The sequence below is a fragment of the Cricetulus griseus genome, chromosome 2 (genome assembly GCF_003668045.3).
Source record: "Cricetulus griseus strain 17A/GY chromosome 2, alternate assembly CriGri-PICRH-1.0, whole genome shotgun sequence".
Classification (NCBI taxonomy): domain Eukaryota; kingdom Metazoa; phylum Chordata; class Mammalia; order Rodentia; family Cricetidae; genus Cricetulus; species Cricetulus griseus.
Window position 1 is genome coordinate 301,613,598 of NC_048595.1, and position 18,530 is coordinate 301,632,127.

The 18,530-nt window shown below is 40.9% G+C and overlaps 1 protein-coding gene across 1 annotated transcript in view; it reads right to left on the bottom strand.

The window, feature by feature from the left end:
* Adgrv1 (adhesion G protein-coupled receptor V1) overlaps nt 1-18,530 on the bottom strand; it is a 509,614-nt gene that overhangs the window by 57,701 nt on the left and 433,383 nt on the right. The window contains exon 86 of the mRNA XM_035440478.1: nt 5,772-5,893. Coding sequence (XP_035296369.1) covers nt 5,772-5,893 — 122 coding nt within the window. The remainder of the gene's footprint in view (nt 1-5,771; nt 5,894-18,530) is intronic.

Consider the following 18,530-nt stretch of genomic DNA (forward strand, 5'->3'; position numbering starts at 1 on the left):
CCCTTTACTTCTCCACCTGAGACTCACCTTCATACACAGTTTCTACAACAGGACTCTGTTCCCTTAGGTTTCAGAGGACACTGAAATCATCCACTTTACCTCCTATTTCAGAAGAATAAGGCTCAAGTTTTACAAGGCTGATTTAAACTTTCCTGCTTCTAATTACACTCTGCTCATTAATTTCCAAAGTATCTCACAATAATTTACTTAGCTGTTGTTACAGGAATGCCAGCCTAAAAACCATGGATCTAAAGATACAAGGATCACCAAGTGTTTGTGCCTTCTGGTTAAAGGTAACCAGAAAGATTTCATACCACCTAGATATGATTTAATATGTCTAATCTTTATTTTCCCAAACTTTAAGGACTCTTATAAGTTCCAGGGAGCCGAATCAGATCCAAACAGGTCAGATTCACTCCAGGTAATATCCAACCCTTCCCCAGTCCCAATTTCCCTTCCTTCATCTTGGGACTCCTCGGGAAACCCTCCCTCATCTTACAATCTTCCCCTCAAATGACAGGACCTAAGAAATTTTTTTTTCTAAACTTAACCTTGTCCTCTATTCTACAAACATCTTGCCAGGACTGAAAGGCACCACAGTGGCCCGGACTACAATGAAACAACAATCAACTCCAGGACGTGGCAGCACCCCCAACCCCCCAAAGACGGTCAACACCCCAGGCGAGCAGGAATCAGCCTTAAGACATCTTTGCCCCTACTTCCCTAACCTGCCACGCCCAATTCTCTAACTTTTATAATAAACAACAGCCGGGATTGTAAGAACAAAACACCTGGATGACCCTAACCCCGCCCCCTAACAAGCGGGTACTCACTCACCCGCCATGCCTTTCGACCTTTGCCCTACTGCGCATATGCAATCTTCCCTTTAAAAGGTCCTGCCCCACACCCCTCTCCCCTTTTCTCTCGGCTTCCCTAGGGTTGGCTGACTGCCCATCCCCTCTTTCCCCCCTCCCTGATAAATAAACTCCACGTGGGTTGATTATTCGTTGTTCCTTTCCTTATTAGCAGCTGCAGCTTAAACAAAAGAACAACACCCAGTATATTAAAACACACACACACACACACACACACATAAAAAAGCCCGAGAAATAAGACTAATGAGTATAGACCAATAAGAATTTGAATAAGAGTTCAGTTCTTGGGGAAATATCTGTTTTGTTTGTTAGTTTGTTTTTACAGTTCATGAGAGATTGAATACTAGATATAATAGACATAGTTAGAATGATGATTTCATTCTTAACTTGCTTTTGTATTTATATTTGTAATGCTTTAAAATACATAAATTTATATGCAAAGGCTCCCAAATGCTTAAATATATTAGTAGTGTGATAATCCAACTTGTATCTTTCCAGTAATTAATGCATTTCTGACACTGTTTTAAATGATAAAGATTCCTTATTCAAAATGTATCAAACAATATATACATAAACTATATAGTAAAGAAATACATTATTTATTCTCTGGCCTCACAGGACCCACAGCATCATAATAATCTGTATTTTAAAAGATAAGTCAGGCATACTGAGCAAAATATCCCAAGCAAGCACAAATATACAATATAAGTTTGTGGTCACAAAAAAACAACAAAAAATTAAACATAGATCATTGAGTCTTCTTGGAACATACCTGGCAGATCCTACTATGCTACAGGCATAATGTGTGGCAGTTCTTAGGTTGAAGATCCAAGGCAGTTTATAAATTAAATTAATTCAAGCAAGTCCAGAGAAATGTCCATTTCCAATGCACCTTTATAGGCATGACTCTAAAGACTGATTTGCTGAGTCCCTGGTATCAGCAATGTGCCAGGTGCTGGGCACCAAACAGTAATGCCACAGAGAGGAAATTTAGCTCATGAAACATGAGTTTGAAATATTTTAGTTTTCACTTATACTTAGTTTGTAATAAGGACTTCATAGAAGAGGAAATAGATTTTTCTGTCTTCCACTGAAATCCTACATTATACTTAGCACAGTTGTTGCAGAGCTTAACCCCTAAGTATGAAATTCAGTATATTACATAGGCTACCACTATAGCCTTATAGTTTGTGTTGATTTAATACAGTGCTTCTCAACTTTCCTAATGCTGTGACCCTTTAAGACAATTGCTCATGTAGTGGTGACCCCCAACTATAAAATTATTTTTGTTGTTATTTCCTAACTGTAATTTTGCTACTGTATGACTTGTAATGTAAATATTTTGGGGGATAGAGGTTTGCCTAATGGGTCTTGACCTACAGGCTAGTCGAATGACTTTTGATTGACCCCATTACAATTGTACATGCCCCTGATTTCAATTCTTGACCGTTTATCCAATATAGCTTGAGTTACTTTCTGCCTACATGTTGCTTCCAGCTTTCTATGTTGTGTTACCTCAGGCTTTGAATTTACTCCCCTCCACACACAACCTTGCTGCTCGGCTTACAAGTAGAGGCTGTTAGACACAAATCCTGTCTCTCAGCTGCAGCAACCTCTCATATCTACCACTGCCATGAGTAGATAGCTTCTCTAGTTGGCAGACATGTCCCCTCACATCCTCACAGAAGCTGTGTGCTTCTGCTTTTCTTGCTTCAGCCTGACCATACACAAAGCCTGCTTTTACAGTTCTCAGTTTCTTCCTCGTTGTTTTTTTTTTGTTTTTTTTGTTTGTTTTTTTCCCACAAGGCTTAGAAATTTCCTCTCTGAACCACCCTCTGGTCCTAAGCTACAATCCCCCTGCTTTTTTTTCCTGCCTTCTCCATTCAAACTGTGATCCCTAAATCATTGATTCAGCATCACTCAAAAACTTGTCAGAACTGTACATTTTCAGAGTCTACCCAGATATTATAAGAGCAGCTCTGGGACTGAGGACTAATGATCTGCTTATTAGCAGATCTATAGTAGATTTATTAGTCTACTAGCAGATATAGTAGAAGTCCTATAGTAGATGCACCTTGAATGCACAGAAAGGGGTCACTCCATGAAGTCACATTGCTCCTATGTTCTCTTTCTATTGGCTTTGTCACAGCCATGGAGTAGGTACTGCATCTCGCTGAAGCTCTCCTTTCTACAGTGACTCCAAACTCTTAGATCGGTTTCCCTCTGTGCTTTCTTATCACTCCTTAACAATCTCTTTCACTAGCATTTCCACATACCCAGTCACAGAAATGTTTCTGTAATTAACAGTGTCTCCAAAATCTCACCAGGTCTGCTGTGTGTTCTCCAGAACCACCGACTTCATATGATGCAAGATGTCCACATCTACTTACCACTCAAGTCAGAAGTTTCTCAATGCTGTTCCTCTCCTGCATTCTATATCCTCATGTTTAATCACCAAACAAATGTCAACATCTCTAAAACATGTCACTGGCCTCTACCTCAGGAACACTGTCAGAATACCCATAGTTCAGATGACTACAGCCTGCCTGCTCACAGTGACTCTTTTCAGTATTTCATTCTAAACATTTCTAGACATTCTCTGAAAGGGTAAGCATACGCATATCAGCATGTCATCCCTATTCAGAGGGAGAAAAAGATTAAAATTAACAAGAAAAATCCAAGAAGATAAAATAATCAAAACACCCAAGTCTGAAGGCTTCCTATTGGATGAGGCTGCTGGCAACCATCCTGAGAGCTGGTACAGAAGTCAAGCTGCCCTTTCTTCCTTCTTTCACCTTTCTTCCTCCTGTCAACCCTTCTCCTAATCTAATATTAATCATTTTCTTCTTTTACAACCTTGGCTAACACTGTTTTCTCAGCCTGAAGTAGCCTGTTGATAGCACTCTTTCTTCATTTGTCTAAAAAGCACGGACTCAGGTAGGAGCAATAAGGCACACCACATACTACATGATGTCACATAATCTATCTCACAAATGGCTCCTTCTTGGGACTTGGACACCACCTCCATGCAGGCACTGCTCTATCACAAGGCAGAAATTCAGGTTTTTAATGATTTTCAGTTTTAAGGGTCTGCAGCAAGCATTTAAAACTCTGAGTCATTCCTGTGTAGCACTGTGCAGCCATACAATAAAACACATGCGCAGGTGTGGTCTGACAGTCTTCTCTGAGATCACAACATTCTATCCTGCAAGAGAGCTCCTTAAACAGGAAGCTAAACCCCTAAAACACAGCTTCAAGAAGTCCCTCAAACTGACTAGATTCACCAGGCCCTTCCCTGACAGAGTAAACAGAGCAATGCTTCGAAGAAGACTCCAGAACACAAGCTGAGCTGCCAAGGAGTACTGAGTCCAGCCGAGCTGCCTGAAAATGTTTAGACAACTGAAGCACTCAGAAAGGACACTCTCCAACCTGAGGAGCTGTCTACAGGCTGTGCAGTGTGCCCTAGGCTACCAGCTTTGTGAGCTGTCGCCCATGCTGGGAGGGATCTTGGTGATGCAGCTGTCTTTGAGTCATTTCTGCTCCTGGTAAGTAACCCCTCATCCAATATCCCCTCCTTAAGTAACCCCAATAAAACTCATTTGTTCACTGAGTTAGACTTTCGTGGTATCTGTGCTTTGGTATGTTGTGGACTGCCTATCCGGGGTGAGTAGTTGAGAATGTTTTGTCTCCCCAGGAAAAGTTTTGTCACATATAAGCAGGCTGTCAGGGTAGACTTTGATCTTATTTCAGCTAGAACACAGGTATCCAGAGGTGGCCAAATAACTCACCTTTGTGCATCTATTGCATGCTGGCACAGGCAGAGGGAAATGGCCCTTTATTCAGCTCTCACAACACTCTGCTTAAATGTCACCTGCCATAGCATACCTTGTAGCTAATTGTTTACTCTCTGCAGTCATCACTTCTACAAGGGTATGGCTGTCTTCTATAGGTTTTGGCAGTGTTAAGTACTCCATAGTCCTAAACAGATGTGCCCATCCATGTTTCACCTGATTCCAAATATGTAGGTCACGGTATCATTTTCTTTCCTAACCAGATAATATGCTTTGATTAAATGCCATCATGAAGGCTACATTCTGATTATATCCCGTCCTCTGCCCAAGGGTCTCGTGTGTGCTAGGTAAAGCTCTACCACTGACTCATATTTCATCTGTATGCTATGACTCTAGTTGTATGTATATACCCATATATACATATGTTTAACAAGATGGTGTACAAAATAATGATGATGTAAAAGTGCTTTTGATGATTTCATTACATTATTTCAGGCTGAGGGACTTTTTCACTTTGGACAATAAGAAACATGTGTTCATTTGTTCCGGTTGATAATTTCAGGGTAAACCATTTTCCCACTTAACAAAAGCACTGAAAAGCACTAATAGCTTTTAGTCATACTACCCAAACATATTTGTAAAATTAATTGAAACTTGCCATTACTGGACTCAGAAAAGGGCCAAATCATTTTTAGTCACTGAAATATTCTTACATCTAAACATTAGAGTTTAAGGGGAAATTGCTTAAACATCCATTTCACGGCTCAGTTGACCTAATGTCTAGACACAGCTATGGCCCATATATGTGCGTCAGTTCTACATGGTTTCTATCTGATTATAACTATTCATAAAGAACATATTTTTGCAGTTACTTAATATTGCTGAAAAGAAACAAACATTTTCCTTTTCATGTGTACATGATGGGTAAGTTGGAATTCCAGACATATTTCAAATGTTAGCTATTTAGCCCCCACCACGTTTTTCTAGAACATTTTTTTGCCATTATGCACACAAACTCATCTGCTTGAAGACTCTTACTTTTTGAACATTGACACCTGAGTTTTGCATTTGTTAAATGGGTGTTGCCTTGTTAGGCCTGGCTTACCTGCAGGCTATTGAAAATGACAAAGAGAACCAACATCCAGAAGTGTCTGTAGGCCATATGCAGTCCTCCCCAAAGCCATGTCATAGAAATCAGGGCAAAGAGATATAAAATCAGAGGAATTTCTGGAAAACACAAAGAAAACAAAAAAAAAATGAGGTTCAGAATACTGCATGATCACACGTGATCACATGTGATCACATATGTACACAAAATGACTTTAGCCTTCTTCTGTGGTAGGTGGTTTATATCCTAATAACCATGCAGAGGACAACCTAGGAAATCCTTCTGTGTGGGGAAAATAAGGCTCAGGGCTGAGCTACATAGTTCCCAGTTTTCAAATAAATCTTCTTGTCACTTGGGGAAGGGGAAGGAAGAGATTTGTCCCTGCCTAGGCTACCACCTGCTGGACTGTGTGGGAAGTGTCATAGAAAGTACAAAGGTCCCTAAATTTCCTTAAGAGTGAGGGGTGGCCCTGGGCTTCCCAGTGAGCACACTCCAATGTGGCATTGAGATCATAAGCTTCAATTTTTTTGTGTGTGATTCACTGAAACAATAACAAAATGCACTGTGAAGGTTAAACGAGGAGATGAAGGGACTAACTCATCATTACCCACAGAGAGCCTTGGTTCTGCCCACCATGCTCTCCTGCAGTTATTCTAATTGTTTCCATAGTAAGTGCCCTACACAGTCGTTCATTATGCCCCTGGAGCACAAAAATGTATTTTATTGTTTCTTTCTCTCTCTCTCTCTCTCTCTCTCTCTCTTTCTCTCTCTCTCTCTCTCTCTCTCTCTCACACACACACACACACACACACACACACACACACAGAGAGAGAGAGAGAGAGAGAGAGAGAGAGAGAGAGAGAGAGAAAGAGAGAGAATGTGTGTGTGTGTGTGTGTGTGTGTTTTATCTGCAAGCATGTCTATGCACCACTTGTTGGCAGTGCCTGTTGTAGCCAGAAGAGAGTGTTGGATACTGTGCAACTGGGGTTACAGGCAGTGGTGAGCCATCTTGTGGGTGCTGGGAATTGATGGGTCCCCTGGAAGAGCAGGAATGCTCTAAATAACTGGGCCATCTCTCCAGCTCCTCTGTTTTCAAGATGGATTGATTCTGGGTCAGGAGATGCTATTGTCATTTCCACTTGTGTCCTTTGACTTTGGGGGTAGGGAGATTATTTGAATTCTCAAATGTCTTCACAGTAGAGATTTCAATAGTGCTATAACAGTGTATGTGCAACTTAAAAAATGAATGATATCTTAAAGCAGCTTTAAATAAATATATTTTCAAGGTATGATATTGAAAGGCATTAGGACAACTACACCACAGGCATTCTCAGGACAGTTCTGGTCATCCTCCAGCAGCAATATAAGGTCCTCACACACTGTGTGAATTTGAATAGTTAAATATGATTTTAGCAATTTTAAATCTTCATGTTGTTCTGAAATAACCCCAAACTAACAGAGGAGTTGTAAGGACAGTGTGGTGACAGGATTTTGTGGGCTTAAAAAGTTGTCTGGAAATTCCAAACCTCATCTTCTTCAATCAATAGTATGATTTGTATTTTCTACAAAGACATTTTTCTATAAATAGTTTCAAAAATCAGGAAGGCAGTGTGCGAACATACATGTTTTTGTGTGTGTATGTATTTTTTGTATGTATGTATGTATTTTGTGTGTATGCCTGAGTAAGGGTACATGCATGTCACAGCATGTGTGTAAGACAGAGGACAATTTTCAGAAGTTGATTTTCTCCTTTTACAGTGAGTTCTGGGGATCAAACTCGAGTCATCAGGCTTGCATGGTAAGCACTTCTGCATGAAGAGCCATCTCACAAAAACCAATCAGTTACTCCAGCTATTTCTTTTGTGCAACAAGAGCCAGCATGGCATAGTTGACATTTCTGTAATCCCTTTATGGCTGACACCTTGCACTTGACATATTTATTGGTTACAGATAGTTTTTCTTGTAGAGTACTGTGATGGTTAGCTTTTTATTTCAACTTGACTCAATTTAGAACAGAGATTCCCAGTGGGAGATTATTCATATTGGGTTGGCCTGTGCACATGGCTATGGAGATGTGTCTTGATTACTAGTGTTAGTTGATGAGGGGAAGACCCAGCCCATCCTTGTTGGTGCTATTCCCAAGGCAAGGGGCCTGGGCTGTATCAGACAGTGATTCTCAATCCTCCTAATGCTACAACTCTTTAGTACAGTTCCTCATGTTGTGGTGACCCCAAACATAAAATTATTTCCATTGCTACATCATTACTGTAATTTTGTTACTGTTATGAATCATAATGTAAATATCTGTGTTTCCTGATGGTCTTAGGTGACCCCTGTGAAAGGGTTGCAACCCACAGGAACTATGTTGCTCAACTATGTTCATAGCAACATTATTTATAACAGCCAGAACTTGGAAGCAACCTAGATACCCGTCAACCAAATAATGGATAAAGAAAATGTGGTACATTTACACAATGGAGTACTACCCAGGGGTAAAAAAACAATGACATCTTGAAATTTGCATAAAAAACAGATGGAACTAGAAGAAAACCATCCTGAGTGAGGTAACCCAGACCCAGAAAGACAAACACGGTGTGTACTTACTATAAGTGGATATTAGACATAAAGCAAAGGATAACCAGCCTACAATCCACAGTCCCAGAGAAGCTAGGTAACAAGGAAGACCCTGAGAGAGACGTGCATGGATGCCCCTGGGAAGGGAAAATAGATAAGATGTCCTGAGTAAATTGGGAGCAAGGGGGAGCGGAGTGTATGCAAAGGAGGAGGAGAACATGATGGAAGTGGGGGGAGTGAAGGAGAGGGAGGAGAAGAGCGTGAGGGAATGGGATGGTTGAGTTGAGGGAGGGGCAGAGAGGGAGAGCAAGCAAAGAGATATCTTGACAGAAGGAGCCATTATGGGGTTAGGGGGAAATCTGGTGCTAGCGAAATTGCCAGGATCCACAAGGATGACCCCAGCTAAGACTCCTACCAAGAGTGGAGAGGATGCCTGAACTGGCCTTCCCCTATAATCAGATTGAGGACCGCCTTAACTGTCATCAGAGAGCCTTCATCCAGTAACTGATGGAAGCAGATGCAGAGATTCACAGCTAAGCACTGGGACAAGCTCTGGGAGTTCAGATGAAGAGATGGAGGAGGGATTGTATGAGTAAAAGGGTCAAGATCATGATGGGGAAACCCACAGAGACAGCTGACCTGTGCTAGTAGGAGCTCACTGACTCTGGACCAACAGCTGGGGAACCTGCAATAGGACTGAGCTAGGCCCTAATGGGATGACAGTTGTGTGGCTTGGGCAGTCTGTGGGGGCCACTGGCAGTGGGACCAGGATTTATGCCTAGTGCATAGGAGCCCATTCCCTATGAGGGGATACTTTGCTCACCCTCAAATTCATGGAGGAGGGGATTGGTCCTGTCTCAACTTGATATGCCACTTTTTGGTGACTCCCTACAGGAGGCCTTACCCTTACTGAGGAGTGGATGGGGGGTTGGGCAGGCGGAAGGTGGGTGGAAGCAGGAGGAAGGGAGGGAGGGGAAACTGGTTGGTATGTAAAAATGAAGAAAAACCTTTTAATTAAATAAAAATTTTGAGAAAGAGTAGAGAAATCAAGCTAAACACAGGCAGGCAAGCAAGCAGGTAAATGTGTGGGTGCGATGGGAATAGCTGCCTTAAGTGCTGTCACCTTGATTACCTCACTGTGACAGACTCTTACCCCTCCCCCACACCCCGTTGGCTTCTAGTCAGGACATTTTATCCCAGCAACAAGAGTGAAGCTAGAACAAGTACCACAGATTTTTTTTAAAATTTTTTTAATGATTAGATTTGGACTACAAATGTATACATCACAAGTGAAAATACATTATTTTAACGCACAAACTCGGTTTGTCCCATTAATGAGGATGCTCGTCTGGTCACCAGTGTATGGGAGGGTTGCATAGATTCTCCACTAAAATTAGCCTTCTCTAAGGAGAAAACCTTTGTAATTAAAAAGTATCTTGTGTGACATTACTTGGAAACTATGTAAATATCCTTTTCACTACCAAATATTTAGTTTATTCACTTACATAATATGGACTCAGAGATCTATTATATGTATAGGTCTGTCATTTATTAGTATTTATTTTGATATTTAAATTGCCCCTAGTCAGAGCCCTTTCCAGGTAGCTTCTGTTCCATTTACTATGTCTTCACCATTCTATTGGCACTTGCTTAGTTATGGGTCCAAGATATTTCACACATTCTCTACACTAGTCCTGGCTTCTTTTAGTATAGAATAGTACTTGGATATCATGATCTGTATGATCAGCAGCTAGACATGGTCACTTGCTCTTGGTACTCCTAAGGTGTCTCAGTAGCCAACAGCTAGTTCTCTTTCCCTCCCTCCCTCTGGCTGCCCCTCTCTCTGTCAATCATATATGCATTCATCCCTTCCCACACCTAAAATAGTTTTCTGTTATACAAGATACTTACTGATTATAAAGGTATTTCCCTCAGTAGAGGATAACTTTAGTGGGTAATTTCAGATTATTTCATGATTCAATGATACTGTTTCTTCTGGTCCTTAGAGGCTAAATTCCCAGATGCATGTCTGGAAACATGCATAATATGCACATGCTTATGATAATCCTGAGACCTTTGCCTTATCACTTAAGGAAAATACTCAGTGGCTTCCCTGGGACACACCATCATTGTCAGCATCACTATTCTCACACTCTGGGGCACGATTAAGTATTATTTGAACCCAAGAAATGCAATACTTGAGCAGTCAACCTGGAAGCCAATTGATAGCTTTTAAGTAGCTAATGAACAGGAGGGTATATAGTGTGGACACACTAGACAAAGGAGTGATTGTGTCTCAGCCTGCATTATGGCATGAGTTTTAGTTGTGCTATTAAAGATGATGTACAACTTAAAACTTGTTAGATTTAGTTTGAGTATAGTGGAATGAAACTGTGGAAAGATACTGGTAGGGCTAACAGCAATAAGCACTTGTGTCACTCTAAGTAAAGAAGTTTCTCAGTTCATGTCAATACTTTACTTGCCATGTCACAAACATTAGTTCTGGTTTTCTCCCTTTCCACATTTCGTGACTGTGTTCTCTGTCAACGAGCAGTCCATTCCCCCATATTTTCAATAATCTTAACTGTTCAATGCACTTCCCTGTTTGGATTATAGCTGTCATCCTTACCCAAACTCATTCTGGTTCTGGCAGCCAATGTTTGAATACCCTTTGGTGAATGCAAACCTTACTATGAACCAACTAGTGGATTTTGGATGCAACTGTTGAGAAAGAGAAAGGAAAAGAAAAAGGATGAGAACAGAGACCCACAGCCAAACATTATGTGGAGAAAGACAGGTTGAAGGCCTCCATCAGGTCCCCCCTCCTTGGAGCTCAGGGAAACCCCTAGAGTAGAGGGGTGGAGGAACTATCGTGCCAGAGGTGTTGAGGACACCATGAGAGCCTGGCCTTGGCCAGGTAAATTAAAAAGAGCTCATAGGAGCTCGAAGAGACTGAAGTGGCAATTGCAGAGCCTGCATGGACTGACCTAGGAATTCTGCATAAAAGCTATGGCTGCTGGCTTGGTAAGTTTGTTTAGGGGGAAGGGGACTCCTGAAAGGAGGAGTGAGGTGTCTGTATCTGACTCTTTTGCCTGATTTTAGGACCCTTTTCCTCCTACTGGGTTACTTTGCCCAGCTTTGATGTGAGGGTTTGTGGCTGGTCTTATTGTATGTTGTGCCATGTTGAGTTAATGTCCATAGGAAGCCTCTCATTTCTGGGGGAAAACAGGAGGTGTGAATCTGAGGAAGAAGTAAGGTGGGGGAACTGGGAGGAATAGATGGAGGGGAGATATTGGTTGGGATGTATTTTATGAGAGAAGAATAAATAAAATTTAAAAAATGTTATATGTTCATCAATTCTGCAAATCACATCTTAGCTTCTACTGTAGAAGCACAAGTTTCTACATGTGACTCTGTGTGGAGTATGAAAGGCCCTGCACAATTTTATATGAACAACTAGGATCCATGTTTCCAGATTTTGGTTGGCACGTTCTTCTAAATATCTAGAGATAAGTAAGCACTATGTGCTGATAGCACTTAATGCAAAAGACAACAGAGCATGCTGGGGCTGCTGTCTAGAGATACCCACAGCCTATTTCCTTCTGTTAGAGTGTGGTAGCTTGGCACTCTGGAGCAGAAACTCTGCAAGGAAGAAAGCCTGTCATAAATAACTCTGCACTTAGCAGCAGACCCCATACTGGCTTTGCAGCAGAGCAGCAGTAATTAAACAAGGGTTTCAGATGGAAGAAACATCCAGAGGCACATCTGGATTTCGTGGACTTTAAGCCTATAAAACTGGAGGAGGGGGCACTTCTTTAAAAAGGAAAAATTGCAAGTCTGTAATTGGGTTACAGCATCTAAGACGGCACCCATCCAAGTGAGAAGCTCTGAAACTCAAGCTTCAACAGCTTTATTGTTAATCTACCTCTGAAGAGACACCTTTTAAATTCTCTGGAGCCTCAGTAAAAGAAGAGAGGATGGGGATGGAAGCTGAGAAACATGTTGTTAAATGGCTACCATGCTACCATGAATTTAATTTGGCAAACTGGGCATTAAAGTTCCCTTTAATGGAAATAAATTTAGTTTGGTTTCACAATTACTAAGCTGGGTTTTTGTATATAATATATTTTGTAGTATATTTTGTATATAACAAAATACTGGTAACTTATCTCTTGCCTATATGTCAATGTTTGTCAAAGAAAACAAAATTGGTAATATTAGAGACAACTGATATTTAGAAATGGCTTTGTTAGCATAAAACAGCATAATTTCAAAGTTCTCCATAAAAAAGAGATCTTAAAAACACAGCATTCTATCCAAGGAACAAGGAGATCTATATAAACAACAATGCCATGCACAGTGTACAAAGAATGTCCACAGACTAACAGCAGCAGCAAACCCTTCAGACACTCAAACAACAAAATGGGCAAAAGGCTGAGAAAGATGTTTCTCTAAATAACTTAATGAATAGCCAATAAACATGTGAAAAAGATACTCGACATAACCAGCCACAGAGGAAAAAAAAGACTACAACAGACAATAATTCATACTCATTAGGATAGCTGTTACTAAGAGATGAAAAAATAGTAGGTAGGAAGATGGGGAGAAATTGGAGACTGTACACCACTGATGGGGATGTCATGTGTAGCTGCTGTGGAAAATGTTCAGTGGTTCCTCAAACATTAAACAGAAAGTTACCATAGGACCCAACAATTCCATGCCTAGTTTTATTCCAAATAAGTAAGGGTAGGGGTTGAAACACTTGCTTGTATAGCAGTGTTCATAGCAGCATCAGTAACAATAACCAAATTGAAACAGCCAAATGTCTACCAACAGTAAACAAAACACAGTAGTTACATATTTTGTTTAAGAATTTTATGTTCTTCTCCATCAGAGGACTCATTTAAATTAGAAAAACAGGTAAATTGAAAAAAAGAGGTATCAAAAGACATTTTTTTCTAAAGCATGGTTCTTATTCTGAAATTAATAGATATTTAGATATAAGGATGCTTCTGTGGTCTGGTCTGACCCACTTTTTGGTGAGAATATAATGTGCCCTGAGCCTTCTCACTCCATATTAGCATTAATTCCACAACACACAAGCACTCACCAGTGCTCTCAAATATGCCTAGAAGCATCTAGGTCTGCAAAATGTACAAGGCATTCATGGCCCAGCACTGGCCAGTCAGCATTGGGCCACTATGTGGAGTGGGTTAAAAATAACACTTATAGGGGTGGAGAGATGGCTCAGCTGTTAAAGGCTAGGCTCACAACCAAAAATAACACTTATGGGTAAGCTTTGGAAATTGTTCACAGAAACAACCTCTACCACATTTGGTCAGCTTATACTCTTAATCTTTAACCACAAGTCCTAAACATGGTTCCAATTTTAGAACTCCTTCTCATTTCAATACTTCTGCAACAAAATCCTAAATACTTTGGAGAAGGTCCATCACATTCAAACTGCAATAAAAGTGTTCTGTCCAACCCATTTAAAAATAGACCTCTTCTAACTAGATAATGCCCATGGGTGCAATGGTGGCACGAATGTTAAGGAGGTAACCAACTATTTAAGACCTGATCCACAGAAGGAAATCCTCTCCTGAAACTGTAAATCTTGCCAACAACTCACGGTTTGGGAGATCAGAGGGCAATGGATAAACCTAGCTACTTTCATTCTGTTAAATGGATAGAATATCCAACTGATCCCTAAATTCCTATCTCTATACACATAGATTAGTGCAGTTTGATATCATCAATGAACTTTCTTTGTGCAGTGGATGGTGATTAATGAAGAAACTCAGACTGATGGAAGTGCAAAGAATAAGTATCTGTGGGATACTCAGCTACAGATGGGACAAACATATCATCTAGTCCCAAGCCTCAGGGTCCATAATAGAAGGAGGAAGCTGAAATATTCTAAGAGCCTGAGGTTAGGGTGCAATGAAGCAACAGTGTCCTCTGGACATGGCAGGGCCACTGCACACATGAACTCACAGCAGCTGTGGTTGCCTGCACAAGATGTGTACAATATTAAGCTAGTCAACTTTTCAGCATGTTAGTGTGTGTTTATGATTGAGATTCCACCGTTAAATGAAGAACTGTAGAAAATTTATGAATCTTGGGATGGGAGAGTCAGTTTTCTTTAAGGGTATAGTCACTGGTAGGTTGACCATAGTCCAGTGAATGATCCTACATTTGGGATATATCAGTGGCATAAATTATACTTGATGGGTTATTTAAAAAATAAATAAAGAAGACACAAAGTTGGGGCAGAGTAGGGAAGTAGGGGTAGATCTGGGAGGAGTAAAGAGAGGTGGGTGAATATGATCTATAGTTCATTGTATGAAGTCATTAAGAAATTAACTAAAATATTATTTATTTTAAAATATTTAAAATAATCTTTCAATAGCTTCTCCTTTCCACCTTCTCCCTCCTTTTTAAAAAAATTTATAGCATTTATGGGCACCAAGTTATTAAATAAGTTATATTATAGATTTTATATGTTAACTTGACTGGATAAAGAGAGACTTTCTAGGTGTGTCTTCGAGGATATTTCAGAGAAAGGTGAGCATCTGAATTGTGGGTAAAGCAGCAGACTTTCTCAATGTGAGTGGACATCACCCAACCCACTGAGGGGCTACACAGAGCAGAAAGGTAGAAGAAAGCACAAGGCTGTACCTTCCTTCTGCCTGACTGCATGCGCTGGAGCATGGTCCTCCTTTGTCCTCTGTGCCCCAGGCCCTCAGGCCTTCACACCTGGACCAGAATTCTCAACTTTTATTCTAATGCCCTGGGCCTTATACCACAGCCATCCTGGGCCTCCCATTGCTGGTTTCAGATTTTTGAGACTTCTCAGTCCTTGTAATAAAAGGAGTCAGAACTTTACAATATATCTCTTTTCTTGAAGATATCTCTCTGTCTGTCTACATACCTTTCAGTCATCTTCTATTGGTCACATATCTATCTATTATCTGTCATCTATTTATCTGTATATCATCTTATTTATTTATCTATCATTTACTCACTTTATTTATTTACTCACTTATTTATTTATCTATCATTTACTCACTTTACTGTAGTAGTTTGAATGTAATTGGCCCCCATAAGCTCATAGGGAGTGGCACTATTGGAGGTGTGGCTTTGTTGGAGTGGGTGTGGCCTTGTTGGAGGAAGTATGTTGCAGTAGGGGTGGCTTTGAGTCTCATATATGATCAAGCCACTCCCAGGTCTCAGACAACTTCCTGTTGCCTGTGGATCAAGATGTAGCCAGGGCCATGTCTTCCATGCCCTTCCATGATGGCAATGGGCTAAACCTCTGAAACTATAAACCCCGAAATTAAATATTTAACTTTATAAGAGTTGCTGTGGTCATGATGTCTCTTCACAGAAACAGAAACCCTAACTAAGACACCTACCTGCCTACCCACCTACATATTTACCTACCTTTCGTCTATCCATATATGGATATATACTGCCTGTTGGTTCTTTTTCTATGGACAACCTAAATACATTTGAACTTAGTGATATCCTCTACTGCAAATGAAAACACTCACAAGTGCTTAGTTCTGAACCTTGCTTACAAAGGTGGTGGCTCAAACTTGGTTAAATTAGTAAACAGAAGCCAAGTAGTAGTTCAAGTTTTAGTAGGATTAGCTATGATACAGTTAAAAGTAGAACTGATAGATAAACTTACCTGGCCAGTATTTATTACACACACACACACACACACACACACACGCACACACACACACACACACACACACACACACACACAAAGAGAAGGATAGAGAGAGTAGGGGGAGAGGGAAGGAGGGAGGGAGAGGCACGAGAGGCTTTACGGTATGGAGCAAGCATGGCAGAAAACTTTATGGTTGTGTTTTATAGGCAAAGCTACTTGTTTATGATATCCCTCAATGACAGATTCTGGTGCTTTTTTAAAATTATATTTATTTATTTATTTATTTGGGTACATGCTCTTAGGCCCATGTGGAGATCAGAGGACAGACTAAACTCAGTCTTCAGGCTTAGTGTACCTCAAGTACCTTTACATTTTAGGCCATCTTGCCAGCCCAATTACTTACATTTTAAAGGAAGTGGCAGGGGGGCAGAGAGAAAAGGGGTGACAGGCACTGACCACTTCCCCAACTCAGTCTATTTTATTTAAGATTTCCATAATCATATCTCAATTCCAAGACCATTATGGAGTAAGATCTGCCATAGATTCCTGGATTTTAGAACTCTCTAACTACAACAAATCAGAGAAAGCAATGCTTTTGAACTGCACTTTCTTTCTTTCTTTCTTTCTTTCTTTCTTTCTTTCTTTCTTTCTTTCTTTCTTTCTTTCTCTCTCTCTCTCTCTCTCTCTCTCTCTCTCTCTCTCTTTCTTTTGTTTGAGACAGAGTTTCTCTGTGTAGTCCTCGCTGTCTTGGAACTCAGTCTGTAGACCAGGCTGGCCTTGAACTCATAGATATCTGTCTGCATCTGCCTCCAAAGTACTGTGAAAAAAGGTGTGCACCACCATCCCTCAGAAATGCAGATTCCTTTTTTATTTTTTTAAAAATTAAATTAGAATCAAGCTTGTTTTACATGTCAATACCAGTTCCCTCTCCCTCTCATCTTCCCCTGCCCCCAATGACTCCCTATCCCATCCCCCATCTGCTCCATAGGGAGGGTGAGGCCTTCCATGCAGGGGTCTTCAAAGTCTGTCACATCATTTGAAGCAGGGCCTAGGCCATCCCTTGTGTGTCTAGGCTGAGAGAGAATCCCTCTATGTGGAGTGGACTCCCAAAGTCCATTCATAAACTAGGAATAAATATTCTTCCACTAAGGCCAGGTGTTGGTGGTACACGCCTTTAATCCCAGCACTCGGAGGCAGAGGCAGGCGGATCTCTGTGAGTTTGAGGCCAGCCTGGTCTCCAGAGAGAGTGCCATGATAGGCTCCAAAACTAAACAGAGAAACCCTCTATCTATCTATCTATCTATCTATCTATCTATCTATCTATCTATCTATCTATCTATCTATTCTTCCACTACCAGAGGCCCCATAGATTGCCCAGACCTCAAAACTGACATCCACATTCAGGGGATCTGGAACAGTCCTATGATGGTTTCCCAGCTATCAGTCTGGGGTCCATGAGCTCCACCTTGTTCAGGTCAGCTATTTCTGTGGGTTTCTCCAGCCTGGAATTGACCCCATTGCTCACCCCTCCTCCCTCTCTGCAACTGGATTCCAGGTTCAGCTCAGTGTTTAGCTGTAGTTGTTTGCTTCTGCTTCCATCAGATACTGGATGAAGGCTCTAGGCTGACATATAAGGTAATTATCAATCTCATTATGAGAGAAGGCCATTTAAGGTAACCTCTCCACTATTGATTAGATTGTTAGTTGGGGTCAACCTTGTAGATCTCTGGTGATTTCCCTAATGCCAGATTTCTCTTTAAACCTATAATGGCTCCCTCTATTATGGTATCTCTTTTCTTGCTCTCCTCTATTCTTCCCCTTATTTGATCTTCCTGCTCTCTCATGTCCTTCTCTCCCTACCTCTTCTCCCCTTCTCTTTCTCCCCTCCCCCATGCTCCCAATTAACTCAGGAGATCTTGTCCCTTTCCCCTTTTCCAGGGGACCATGTATGTCTCTCTTAAGGTCCTCCTTGTTTCCTAGCTTCTCTGGCAGTGGGGATTGTAGGCTGGTAATCCTTTGCACTATATGTCCAATATCCACATATGAGTGAGTACAGACCATGTTTGTCTTTTTGTGACTGGGTTACCTCACTCAGGATGGTTTCTTCTAGTTCCATCCATTTGCCTGTGAATTTCAAGATTCCATTGCTTTTTTTCCCACTGAATAGTACTCCATTGTGTAAATGTACCACATTTTCTCCATCCATTCTCCAGTTCTGGCTATTACAAATAATCCTATTATGAACATGGTTAAACAGATGTCCTTGTTGTATGAATGTACTTCTTTTGGGTATATGCCTAAGAGTGGAATTGCTGGATGTTGTGGTAGACTGATTCCCAATTTCCTGAGGAATAGCCATACTGATTTAAAGTGGCTGTACAAGTTGGCACTCCCACCAGCAGTGGAGGAGTGTTCCCCTTTCTCCACATCCTCTCCAGTATAAACTTTTGATTTTAGCCATTCTGACAGGAGTAAGATGGCATCTCAGAGTTGTTTTGATT